We start from the raw sequence: 14,311 nt of genomic DNA, 5'->3' as shown, positions 1-14,311 counted from the left end.
AGAAAAGACGAAAAAGATACAAAATAAGTTAAATAAGAAGAAACTCATCGAGGCCCCACGGATGACCATAGCCCCCCTACTGCACCCGGGGCAAGTCACGTGTTGCGATTCGGCCCCAACGAATCTCCACGCGCACAGGAGGAGACGCTCGCTCTGTGTACGACTGTGCGGCACGTGCTCGGTGCAGATTGATGGCAAACTCGACGGCCACGCCAATGACCGCTGCTAAGTAAGGTCGTAAGCACGGTCCGGTTATAAAAAAAAATCTTAAACAAAAACTGAAAAAGGCGCCTGGCTTGTCAAACAGCTTCGCCCCGCGGGTTTTATCGTGACTCGTGGTCGCGGGCCTCAAAGTTGTGTTTGCTGGGAAGTAAACACGGAGCGCGTGCGTCACGAAAACCCATGTGACTTCGCATTCCTGAGTTTTCCCAAACAGAGCTTCTTTGCGGGGGGGCTTCATGCCCCCCCCCCGCCATCTCCTTCCCCACCGCCTTCCCGTTCTCTCCAGACTCTAGGGAGCTCCCTCCCTCCCTCCACTCACCATGCGTGAATTTTTTTTCTGTGTCCATATTTTCCGTTGCAAAATGGGACGGCGTCGTCACCGGTGAATCGTTCCTGAAGTGGATTTGTGTTTAATTTTACGTGGAACTAGGAGCCATTTCGTAAAGAGAGTTCTGGTCCTCGCCTCTAAGATTGGCAGTTCACCAGCACTGATTTAAGAATGCCTGGCACTGCTGATGAGAGATTGAATGTCGAAAACCGGTCCAGAGTGTTTGCTTGTGCTGAGTCAATGCTGCTGAGCTGACGCGCTCCCAGAAGGCCGTGCGGTTTGACGGGTTGCGTGTTTAGTTTTCGTGTCCTCCCGCACGGTTGGCTACGTACGGTGAGAAAGAAGTTAAACCATATATGCATTCAAGAAATACCGGTTGATGTGGAGAGAGGGAGATGTGAAGGACATCTATTATTTGATCGTTTGATTTTGTTGCATAAAGTAGGGCTATTGATGATGTAGGATTATTGATGACGATTGACGATATTAAAACATCACTGCAGTATGCCTTCATGCATTTTCATTCCGTTAAGTATATTTTAGACCAGGTCGGAGTCCATTAAGGCCAGAAGTGTATTTCTCAGGGGAGACCTGGGGATAAATAAACAAATTGCAACACGAATTAAACAGGCCGGAGACATCGTGAACGTCAGATAGGGTGGTGGCGCAGTGGTTGACACTCGCCACTTACAGCAACAAGCCCCTGAGTTCGATCCCCGATTCGTGCGCCTTTCGGCGTGGAGTTTGTATATTTTCCCCCTCTTTTGCAGTGAGTGAGTGGAGTTTGTATGATCTCCCCCTGTTCTGCAGTGAGTGGAGTTTGAATAATCTCCCCCTGTACTACAGAGTGAGTAGAGAGTGTATGTCCTCCCCCTGTTCTGCAGTGAGTGGAGTTTGTATGATCTCCCCCTGTACTACAGAGTGCATGAGTAGAGAGTGTATGTTCTCCCCCTGTTCTGTATGGATTTCTTGCGGATCCTCCGGTTTTCTTCCCATAGCTTAAAAAAACCCCTCCAATGTAACTGGCATTGACATGAAAAAAATCATCCCAATGCTGAACATGTTCACTGCAAATTACTCCATCGAGATTATCCACCGCAGCAGCAGCAGTAGCAGCATCAGCGCTCCCTGCTGCAAATAATTGCCAGGATGCTCCCGAAAGAAAGAAAATTATTACAAGTCAACGAAGCGTTCTAATTTGACAGCCAACTGGTTCCCCGTGCAATATATTCAAAGCAAGAGTAACGCACTCTAACGGCCATCACTGGGGTTTTTTTCCCTTCTTTCCCATGACGTTAGAGAAAACGAAACGCAACCGGCTACTATTACGTATGCGTAACTCGGGGAGTGACTGCGCGTGCGTGACTCGGAGAGTGACTGCGCGTGCGTAACTCGGGGAGTGACTGCGCGTGCGGTGACCTGGGATGCGCCTGCCTACGTGACTCGCCGCTATCAACCAAACGGCGGAGCAGCAACACAAAACAAACCTCCTAACATTGTTTGGGGGTAGACGCGGGGGTGGGTAGGTGGGTGGGTGGGTGGGGGCGAGGTGGAGGGGGGAGGGTCAGGGTAGGGGGGGGGTATTGGTTATTTTTTTGGCCAGGAGGCTCCTCGGCAGAAGCCACGCGTGTCGTCTTCGCGGACTCGCCTATATAAGGGGAACACATTCGCTTGTAGAGCCGCAGCCTCTCTCCTCTTCTTTTCTCTGTGCCTCTTCAATTCGTGTCGTTCCAAAGTCTCCGCAGCAGCAGCAGCAGCAGTCATGAGTGCCATCGTGGACAGCGGCAGCGCCCCGGCTCTGAGTGGAGACGAGAAGGCGGCCATCAAGAGCACGTGGCCCTCCGTGAACGCCAAGGCCGAGGACGTCGGCGCAGAGATGCTGTCCAGGTGAGGCGGTCGCTGCCGGGGGCGGCCGGGCGGGCAACGATCGATACGGATTCGAATTGTCCACCCCGAGGTTCGTCGTTTTTCCTTGCGTCGTCATCGATGCGGCTTCGAATTGTCCACAATGAGCATCGTCGTTCTTCTTTGTGTCGTCATAATCGTCATCGTCGTCGTGCGTATTCTACGCAAACAATTCGAATGCAAACGCGTCTAAGGTGTCCTCGTGTTCGAAAGAAAGAGAGAGAAAGAACGATGGCCTTTCGTGTTGTTGCTGTTTTACGCTGTTATGCATTGTTCGTGTAATGCAATGCCCGCGCTGTGAGAATGCTGGCACTTAGGGACCTGGTTTGTCCTTTGAGTTTTTTTTTATATTTATCTATTACTCATATCCCCCCTCGGCAGTGAGCGCTCACGTGGTTGAAATAGGGGCACTCAATCAGCCATCATCATGCAGGTGAAGTCGTGTCCATTACGGGCGCTATTCACTCCACAAGCTCACGAATCGTGGCCTCCGCGCGGTCTGTCTTTCATGGCTTAGCAATCGGCATGAAGTGCCCTCATTTGAATGTGGAGTGGCGTCTCTTGTGGACGTGCAGAGAGGGGGGCACGGGGAGAGGCGAGAAGCCCACGAATAACCCAGCATCCCCGATAACCCAAATATTCCAAACTGCGTGTCAAACATTAAAGTTCAGATTTTCGGTCTGCTACCGTCACTTAATTTTTGTTTACGTTTAATGTAATCAGCATTCGCGTGCGTGTCTGCTATTTACGGTCTTGTATTTGCATCACGGCTGCGTTGTTGAGTCGCTGACCCCCGACTGTCTGCTGAGATTTACAATCCCCGCGTCAGCCGTGTGCTTGTCAGAACGAGAGTCTTTATTTTGACGGCAGGAGGAATCCGATCAGCCGCAAAACTCTTCATTGTTTTTCTCACAGGTACCCAGTACGTGGTTATAGCCTTCGGTTCAGCCTCGGTGGGAGGGTGAGGGGGGGTACAAAGGGCTCCGCAGTCTCCATGTGACCTCTCCCTGGTTCGCTAGACGTCAACACCCAGAGCCGGACTAAGCTAGTGCGGGGCCTGTAGCAGACATTATAAAGGGGTCCTAAATAAATAAATAAAACACGTAAATATTAAAAGACGTATATTATTAACTTGCATAGTAAAGTAATTGTATTTTTTCATTTGCTATGCAGGCAGATAATACGACAAATCGCTAACCTTAAACACCCAGTCGTTCATAAAAGTTGAAGGCAGTATAGTACTATAGTAATAGAGCAAGTGCAGAATCACTGGACCGGAATTGATAGCTTGAAAGCGTTTCGCGCGGGTCCCTTGAAAGTGCGGGGCCCGTAGCTACTACATGTGTAGCTACTACATATGCAGTAGCTGCATGTGTAGCTACTTTTGCTACGAGGATAATCCGCCACTGGTCAACACTGGCCCCGCCAGATACCCACCCTCTCCTGGGGCGATCTCTCTCTCCAGGGACCCCTGCCGCCAAGAGCAGCCGAGCGAGCGCTGATGGTAGCACGCTCTCGTTCACTTACTGAACTAAACCGTTTTGTTTTCTTTCATTTAACCGCTGAGCTACATAGCTCTAGTTGAGAAGCGAGCAGGCTATATTGCAGTTGATCAGAGGCTCAACGGAAGCGGACGTTTATAGCAGCCGAATAATCTAAAGAGATTCTAAATGTGGAGGGGGGGGGGAAAGCCGTAGGACTCGGAGACAAAATCTACGCGACCACAGGGAGAGGAGAGATCGCAAACTCCACATATACAGCAGGCGTCGGGGTCGGGATCGGGATCGAACCCACAACCTCCTCCACACCAGGCGAGGTAGTTAACATCTCCTAGCCACCACGGCGCCCTAACCAACATCGCCGCTGCCACCATCACCACCACCACCATCATCATTGCAGATTCATCAGCGGCAACGCGGACGTGAAGAAGTACTTCCCCAAGTTCAAGGAAATCTCGTCGCAGGCCGAGCTCAAGTCGTCGGCCAAGGTTCGCGACCACGCCAAGCGCATCATGGCCTTCGTCAACGACCTCGTGGACAACATCGACAACCCCGGCGCGCAGACTGCCAAGCTGCACTCGCTGAGCGCCGAGCACGCGGAGAAGTTCAAGGTGGACCCGCAGTACTTCAAGGTGCGCGCTCGCTCGCTCCTGCTGCCGCACGCTGCTCCGCGCGAACAACACCGCACACCAGAACCCTGCACCCCGCAAACTAGGCCCTTGCACCCCGCCACACTGCACCACAAACACACCGCACACTGGACCCTGCACCCCACCACACTGCACTATGCACAACAAACACACCGCACACTTCACACTGCACTTGCCCTCTGCACGCTGCGCCCCAAACACACTGCACTATGCACACCGCGCACCACACCCCGAACCCAAAACACACCGCACTCTGCACTCTGGACCCTGCACGCTGAACCCTGCACACCGCACGTGCACTCTGCACGCTGAGCCCTGCACTCTGGACCCTGCAAAGCGCACACTGCTACAATCGCCGGATAGCATTTGACAAAACAAAAACAAAATTTGTCCACCAAAATGTTTCGTCACTAATTTCGTGAACAAAATTGAACACTTGAAGAAATACCCTGGGGAAAATAAATAAATAAATACATTACATGAAGCGTGCACAACTTTGGTGTGGACCAATCAGTTTCAAGGACAATGCACATATTATCATAATGTTTTTTTTGTTTGCATTTGACTGCAAGTATTGTGGTTAATGCAGACATGAATCCTTGTAAAAAGGTTTCAGTTTTGTTGCCAGAAAAAAGGGGAAAAACCCCTATTATTAACATATAAATGTTCAGTCTGATATTAAAACACGGCTGATAGTGTTCGTTGAGATAAAAAAAATGTGTTTGTTGTTGCTGTGGTAGCGTGGAGCTGTAAAACGTGTTATTATGTCGGCACAGACATATTTATATATGTATATGGGTGCTTGCACTGGGGGCAATCTCCTTAAACTAAGATCGTGATCGGGTAACGACGTCTGTGCATCCTCCTACCAACACCGCGGAGTGATTTGGATGCCACCCCGCGGCCCATTTGTGCACATCCCGTAGACAGTAAAACCATTACCCCCCACCTTGCCCAGCAAGCCACCCAAGTACGATTACCGAATTATCTGCATTGTAAGGCGCTGCGCAAAGTAAGACAGATCCCACACCCTCAGTTTGGTGGACGCATTTAAAGTTGTTTTGTGGTTTTCTTTTTGCTCTGCTATGCTACAGCGCCTTGTGACCCGCGGGTAAAATTATTAAACAAATATGGTCAGTCTTACATTAAAATACGGTGTGGGGCGGGGGGGTGTTGGGTCTTATAATCTGGAGAATACGGTAACACGTAACACGTGCTTGCTGGCGATGATCTGCACGTTCGTCAAGGCGTCAAACTGGACGTGAGACATCAACATCACGGTCCCAGCCTGACCCTCATCCTGACCCCGACCCTAGCCGTGACCATAGCCGTGACCCCAGCCCTGACCCTCACCCAACGCGGGCCAATGGCTTCACGGAGCCAGGCGGCTACTCCGCTGGAGGTCGGCTGTGCACCCCCCGTGTGCGGCGGCCCTGACCGCGGCCCGCTGCTCCCCTTGCTCGCAGGTCATCTCCAACGTGCTGCTCGACATCCTGGGCGAGACCTTCGGCGCCAGCTTCAGCGGCGCCACTCGCTCGGCCTGGATCAAGCTCCTGAGCATCATCTGCATTGGGCTGCGCTCGGCTTTCTAAGCGGGCGCTCCCCCCTATCCCCCCCCCCCCCCGCTTGACCCCCTCCCTCCCCCCATCAACCCCCTCCCCCCACTCCGTACTCTGCGGGTTAACTCGGCGGCACACTTGGGGGAGGGGGGGGGCAGAGCGAACAGGGGTTACATTGAAACGATCGTAGCGACGAAGAGCTGTGCGTGGGGTTTGTCCCTCCGTCGCGCGATGAGTTCTCGAGATTCGCGACATCGTGTGGGGGTGTTGTCGTTTTGTTTGTGTCGTGCGGCGCCACATTGTATATCCTGCTGAGCTTAAACGTCGCGGCGATGAAACACGGCAACGCATCGGAGGGCGCGACCGTGGCACCAGCGGCCCGCTCGCGCGCGCAATTAAGTTTAGGCGGAAATAAAGTTGATAAAAGAAAGTTAACGAAATGAAGTCGATACAATAAAGGTGTAGCCCGCTTAGCGGAGGTGTCGCGCAATGCCGCCGCAGTCGCTCACCGCAGGGGGTTGCCGTCGGCAAAAAAAAACAACAAAAGAGAGACAACACCCGCCCCGTGGCCACGCCGCAATTCATGTTTTTACAAAAAAATGAAAATCCACGTGGAAATGAAACCGCTTTGCTCGTCCATCCCCCCCCGACCCCCAATGTTGTGACGTCGCCGCTTAGGATTCGTGAGACGGCGGTGGCGATGTCGACGATTCGACATCGCGCCAGTCGCTTATTCTCACACGGGGCGGCCCATGACCCCGAATGTATTCGTTTCAGTCTCCGATTTGACGCTTAAATAAAGAAGTAGGAAAGATGACGTTACTCTGTCACCGGTTATCCGCGACAGGTGCTGATTTGGGAACTTGGCACGCGTAAAAAAATGTTCAGCGTTAAGCGACAATTTCCGTCCCTTGAATACTTGTGATATTGCCCAATTCATTCCATACACCTTAGAGAGCCACGCACCACACACGTCATATGCTTAAGCATGCTTTCATTATATTTTTGTACGCTAGTGACCCATGTCTATATCGGCTAAACATTCCTAGAAATGCCCGCTTAAGGCGTCGCCTTCTGCGTTGGTAAACTCACACACACGACGGTTGGATTAACGGAACAAATTCGCATCAAATGCGCCCGACGATGGCTCTCAAAGCCGCGTACACGATCCCCGGCGCCACTGCGTGTTTTCGTGACTGCGCCCACCGAGGCAGCCGCTGTTTCGTGGGGCGATGTTGCGGAGCGGGGCTCCCGTCAGGTTCCTGAGCGGGCATCCTCACTCGCCCCCCCACCCCCTCCCGCCCTGGCCATCTCTCAGCTCACCAATTAAAGCGGCCGTCTCTCAGCTCACCAATTAAAGCGGCCGTCTGCGGTCACAGCACCTCCCACGGTGTCTCAGCTACCTCATTGTTGTGGCATTTTTTAAATCAGGAAATTCATGTGGAGGGGCATTTCTTCCGGAGCCTGTGGGGCAGAGTTGTTGGCAGACTCCAGTCCTCGTGACCCCCCCCCCCCATCCAAAGGCCATCCACGATTCCGTCTTTCCACCTTTTTGCCAATGTACTCCTCGAATGCAAATGCAGTATTTCCACGTTGTACGCGCGCGATGATTGTTTAAAACGTACCACGTGACGCTCTCGGAAATGGACGCTGCCTGCGTCACGCGGAGCACGTGTCCACGCACGCACACGTGGAACACGTGAACACAGACAAAGAACCCCCGTATAGCCTTAACAGACTGTTGGGGCGTGTGTGTGTGTAAACACACACGCGCGCACACTGAGATCTCAATCTTCATTTGAATCGGCTCTATTTAGGCAGACAGCGTTAATCTCTGAACGCGTCACGTGGGACGCGTTTAACAATCATCGGGCGCGTGCAGCGTGGGGCGAGTTCATTTGTATTTGAATGGGGGAGGGAGGGGGGCAATAAATCGGTGAACGCGGAAAGATAGCGCGTGGTGGTGGTGGTGGGTCACCGGGACCGAAGTGTGGGACAGTCTGCTATGGGTTATATTCTCATCCTGACGGCAGTTCATTTTTGTCAACATTGCTTTTTGTTTTTGTCGAAACTTGCGTATGTCTCCATCATTGAACACGGGGGGGGGGCGATGGTGATATTGATACATCCACCAGACTGACGGCATACTTATTTCCCGTCCGTGTCGTAAGACGTCCTCTTTTAAAGTGTAACGTGAAACGGGGCGATTCGAAGGCCAGTCGTCTTGACCCACGCCGCGGGCTTCCACGCGTTCGCGGCCATGTTGCCAGCGTCGCCGCGTGCACCTTTGGGCCAATCAGGGAAGAGCTACCGCAGAGCAACGGCTCGGCCAATCACGGCACCGCGCCCTCCGTGGGCAAGCACATCGATTAGAGAGTAGAACCACAATGCCCCTGCAAAATATAAGACAACAAAACGCTTGCTTTGTTTATTTGTTTAACCTCTACCGGTCCGTAGTGTTCTTTTTTACGGCATTCATGGGGGAAGGGGGAGTGGGATTTAAAAAGAAATAAAGCACAAAATGACACGAAGCAATTCCTACTCGGCTATTGAAATTCCACAGGCGGGTGTTGGGTGGTAGAGATGTGGAGTGATGCAGTGTGCATCCCGTGACATGTGCGTATTTTTAAAATTATAAATTCGGTCATCTGGGGCGTCAGCACGACACGGGGGTAATAGGATAAACCGTACCCACTCTCCAGAAGCCACGCCATGATTGTGGCACCACTGCCCAACACCGCAACATCGCCAAATAACGCGTCCACTAAAGATGAGACACCTGGCTGAGTTTTAACGTCACGATTCAAACTGAGACTCGCAGAGTTCATCCGATGGTAACTCTGCATTTTATGACGCATTTAATCCGGTGTGCATTTTTCAAAGTCACCATCCGTACAGAGTGGGGTTTTTTGTGTATTTTTACTCGCTGTGACAATGTACTCACAATGTTGGCCATTATACTTAGACATATACGCATCATTTTTTAAAAATATCATATTGCTAGTACAGTAGTTACTCGTAGAAATAGTAAAAAGTTTTTTACACGAATTTACCTTCTTTTTTTAAATCCTCAGCATTATCTGCAGACGTACGAGACAAAAATCAAATGTCCCTACGGTTTGTTTTTTTGTAGTCGAATGGATTTAATATCACGCCAATATCGCGAGCGCAAATATAACCGATGGTTTTTATGCGCGACGCACACACTTGCCGAGACGAATTACGAATCACGCGGTGTGTAATCTATCACGCGTCGAATTCTATACGGACTGCACTACACCACACACACATCCAACACACACATCCAACACACACATCCAACACACACACATCCAACACACACACACACATCCAACACACAAACACACATCCAACACACACACACATCCAACACGTGCGCGCGCACACACGCACGCACGCGCACTTCCATCAAAATCATCGTCATCGTCAAATCCATTTTCAATCCACTGTTGGATGAAGGTATTTTAGGGTTCGCATTTGAAAGGCCGACAGTCCGTTCCTGTTGCCTAAGCGGCGAGTTTCAGCACTCGGGGGAACTTTGCGACCGCTGTGAGCCAACTTCGCTCCGGGAGCTTGCGATGGTCTCATTCTATCGGGTTCATTGTCCGGCTCGCCTCCAAGTGTAATAATATACACGCAAGTACACGCGCATTGGTATGCTGTGTTGTTTACTGACACCCACTATACACACACACACGCGCACGACAGACACGGGAACATGTGTACGCGGAGAAATGTAAACCGGCATTTGGTCGTTGAAAGGCGGACACACAAAACTCTACTCATCGTCGTTCTCAAGGTGCACGTTGGGTAAACAGTTTGCGTTGGGCTCATCCAGCAAGCCGAGGTCTCGTCCATCGACTGGACGCATCTGACTGGGCCCAGCGAAACGTGGTGGCTCGCTCAGGTGAAAGGCTGCCGCCTAGAATGCATGGCCCATACATTTGTAACCTTAGCAAGACATTTTTTTTAAACAAAGTTAGATCAGGGAATTAACATAATCCTATACTTTTTTTGTTATAACCTCTAGCAGTTATGCTTATAGTCTTATATAAGCATTAACGCACGCACACTCACTCGTACTTGCTTCACGTGGCACATTGGCTCACAGACGTACACACACACACATTCATTCAAGCGACACACACACATTCATTCTTTCAAACGAGTTCAAAACTGGGGGAAATTTGTCCTCGAGACGACGAAGAAGAATGTGCGTGCAGCGTGCAGGGTGCAGCGTGCAGGGTGCAGCGTGCAGGGTGCAGCGTGCAGGGTGCAGTGTGCAGGGTGCACGGTGCAGTGTGCAGGGTGCAGCGTGCAGCGTGCAGGCTGCAGTGTGCAGGGTGCAGGGTGCAGTGTGCAGGGTGCAGCGTGCAGCGTGCAGGCTGCAGTGTGCAGGGTGCAGGGTGCAGTGTGCAGGGTGCAGCGTGCACGGTGCAGTGTGCAGGGTGCAGCGTGCAGCGTGCAGGCTGCAGTGTGCAGGGTGCAGGGTGCAGTGTGCAGCGTGCAGCGTGCAGGCTGCAGTGTGCAGTGTGCAGGGTGCAGCGTGCAGGGTGCAGTATGCAGGAGTCAAGTCTCGAGCGGCGATCTTCACTGCAAGGCCCGGAGGCCACTGGCAGCCCTCTGGTGGCCTTTAGTGCAGCCCCTGACGATACACAAAGAGTGAGAACACCCCCAGCACCAGCACCATCATCATCACCGTGCTGCTGTCAAACTCCCCACTGAGCTCGAACGTGTGGCGGCTCTCACACAGTGACGATGTCTTATCGGTGAAAGTGCCCCCACCGCCCCCTCTGAGAATGAGTGAAGAACACTGCCGGCCTAGGTGATGGCACGAGCCGCTGCTGTCAGATTTGCAGGACGACTGCGGTCACTGCGGTCACGCACGGGGGCTCTGCTCCCGTCCGCACTCGTAGGTCCACCAACAGTCATGCACACTCACACACTCACTCACACATTCACTCACACACATACTCACACACTCACTCACACACATTCACACACATACTCACTCACTCACTTGCTCACTCACTCACACGCTCACTCACTCATTCACGCACGCACTCACTCACACACTCACTCACACACTCACACACACACTCACACGCTCACTCACACACACACTAACTTACTCACACACTCACTCACACACTCACTAACACACATACTCACACACTCACTCACTTGCTCACTCACACGTTCACTCACTCATTCACGCACTCACTCACACACTCACTCACACACTCACTAACACACATACTCACACACTCATTCACTTGCTCACTCACTCACACACTCGCTCACATACTCACTCACTCACTTTCTCACTCACACGCTCACTCACTCATTCACGCACGCACGCACTCACTCACACACTCACTCACACACTCACCCACACTCACTCAAGAGGGCATCACCTTTCCCGCCTGGATCTCTTGCCTGACATCACAATCCGTCTCTATTGCTTGCGGTGATGCACATGCAACCTGGGGGCTGTCCAACCTACAACAACGAACGCATCATCGACCTCAGAGCCTGATGCGCATCGCTTGAATTAATTGTAGTTTCAAATTTGTATTATCATCATCAGTTTATTTTTAATGGGAACAATCCTATAACAGCGATTGTGTCCCACCTCAAGCAATGGTGGGCCCACGAGGCGATGCCACTACCGGATGGCAACGTCTGCCGCGGCTGTGCGGCGCTCAGAACGCGTCTTCGGGTCGTCGGGCACGCGGTGTTCGACGTTTCGTCTCACTTGCCGGGAGCTTTAACGGCGTCGATTCTGTCCCGTTCAACGTGAAAACACGCCGGTGGAAAAACGGCGCGGGGCAATTTTCAGAGGGGAGGCGAACGCGGACGGCACCGTTCGACCGCGTGGGCCGGGCGAGCCATCATCTCGTGCCGTGGCTTCCGTCGGGTATTCGTCGACGCTTCGGAACGAGTGTCGAGGCCCAGAGAGCGTACGCGTGGCCGTGGTGATATCGTGACCCTCACTTCTACTCACAGCGCACGCGGGCCCTTTGGGAAGACAATGAATGCGTTCACCGCACCGTGTTACGCTCCACAGATATGAGCAATAAAGATGATTAGAAAAAATGTGTTGATGTCAATTGTCACTGATTGAGCGTACACGTCGAACACGAGTTGTGTTTCTCACGCTCAGACAAAAACTACGAATGTTCGGGCCCGCGGTGCCCTCAAAGGCTGTACGCGATGAAAAATACAAAATACAAACTGCGCGACGTTGATGAGTGGTGGCGCAGCGCCGCTGTGAGACCCGGACAGCCGAGTTCGATTACCCCCCCACGGCCAACGTGAGAGGCGAGTGAGAATGCGAATCGGTCCCTGGCACCCTCTTCGCCAAACAACCAACCACGACCTATGGTGTTGGAGACCTTCATCCAACAGTCGATTGGCCATGTAAGAGCCATATAAGAGCCATATAAGAGCCATATAAGGTGCCATTGTCCCAGAGTGCTGCCCTGCAATACAATCACAGGTCACGTGCGAAGCCGCAACCGCTCGGCTTCACCACCCGGGGAAGTCCTCTGGTTGGTGAAGGGGAGAGACGACAGCGCGTCACTCATCACTGATGTTAGCCGTCGGTTAGGAATCGAACTCAGTTCGCCCGATTTATAGTGCAGTGTGCGAACCACTACGCCGCTACTGCCCTTCCCCCCATGCCCTCATCAAAAAAAAATTGCAAGGCATATTGTGAAAAATTATTTCGTCTGTATTGCTTGCGCCGACAGGGGTGTGGAAATCCCTTTGCATTGCAGTTAGTTGATGGAGCGGAGATAGTGTGGGTGTGGCAATGCCTGCCAGACTGCACTACTCGGCCACCTAAACTGTGATAAGAATGTGCGCGTGTGCGCGTATGCGCCCTACCCACAGAGGTGGCCGGGCGTGGTGCTGGTCACCCACCCCCTCGTGCACCGTTCCGGCCTTCATAGGTGCTCGCTAACAGCACTGGGGGGATAATTGCCTTTGTATTCCTTCCGTGCAGTGTCTTGGTTGTTGGTGTCGTCTACTTTTAATAGGATCGACCAAACATTCTTGTGTCGACTGCGAAAGATCGTCACGACTCGGCCGACAGCCACTGCGGTCATCCAAGCTGTCACGAGCCGAAGCCCGCATATAAAACGTGCTTAACAAGTATAACCCGTAAAAACAAAGCTTTTCACTATAAATCCTTTATATGCGTGGCGGCTAGAGTCCTCTCGTCCTCTAGCTTGAGATGGCTGCCACCTATGGGTCAGATGATTGCATGGCAGCATTAAGCAATTGGTAATTAAATATAATATTTTTGTCCTAAAAAGTGTAAAATTTTGGATTTTTTTTTTCACGAACATTAATTGTCACGCACAACGAGTCTGTGTGGAAAATGTCAGCTCGATTGGATCACGGGAGGTGGGTTAAAAAAAAGATTTGCACGGTCCTAAGCAAGCAAGCAAGTGAACTTAATGTAAAGGTTTTAAAAATAACAGCGATCAATCTTAATTTTAGAACTTTCGTGACTGCAGGAATTATTATTTGGTTCTTTCGGTTAAGTCACGTCTAAAGATAAAATAATAAATTAAACTAAATAATTATTTAGTTTAATTTATTATTTTATCTTTAGTTTAATTTATTATTTTATCTTTAGACGTGACTTAACCGAAAGAACCAAATAATAACAGCGATCGTAAGAATAATCATCATCATACTGCACCATTAAAAAAAAAAACGGAAACAGCCACGGTGAGATGTACATGAAGGCAGTGTAACTGATATATGTGATATGCAAGATATATAACAAGGGAAGTCGAACAAGGTGAAACGCTTTCGTCAAGTTATTTCCAACGGCGTTCGATGTTTTTTCACTTTGGTTCCAAAATATGTTTTATTTTTAATTGGAGTAATCAAGGCGGAAGAGTTCGCTGATAATACGTTAGAGTATAAGCGAGTCACAGTTGGCTGATTTACACTGCCGCCATACACTCGACTCTTTCGTTTAATTTTTATTTGACCAGGTGTAGGCCCACTGAGCTACGTAGCTACCTGGCCACGAAAGATAGCTCAACGAAGTGGCGTGTCATCATCATCATCATCACCACGTGATCACCACGTGGAAATGTATCGCAG

The 14,311-nt window shown here is 51.2% G+C and overlaps 2 protein-coding genes across 2 annotated transcripts in view; one reads left to right on the top strand and one right to left on the bottom strand.

The window, feature by feature from the left end:
- Positions 1-14,311, bottom strand: part of COX6B1 (cytochrome c oxidase subunit 6B1) — a 215,377-nt gene that overhangs the window by 27,509 nt on the left and 173,557 nt on the right. The gene's annotated exons all lie outside the window — the stretch shown is intronic.
- Positions 2,213-8,234, top strand: LOC144940804 (globin-1-like). The gene is made up of 3 exons (XM_078867227.1): positions 2,213-2,437; positions 4,355-4,586; positions 6,071-8,234. Exons 1-3 carry the CDS (start codon positions 2,313-2,315, stop codon positions 6,194-6,196), a joined length of 483 nt encoding a protein of 160 aa, XP_078723353.1. The 5' UTR covers positions 2,213-2,312; the 3' UTR covers positions 6,197-8,234.

The sequence above is a fragment of the Lampetra fluviatilis genome, chromosome 23 (assembly GCF_964198595.1).
Source record: "Lampetra fluviatilis chromosome 23, kcLamFluv1.1, whole genome shotgun sequence".
Classification (NCBI taxonomy): Eukaryota; Metazoa; Chordata; class Hyperoartia; order Petromyzontiformes; family Petromyzontidae; genus Lampetra; species Lampetra fluviatilis.
This window is presented reverse-complemented; position numbering and strand designations above follow the sequence as displayed.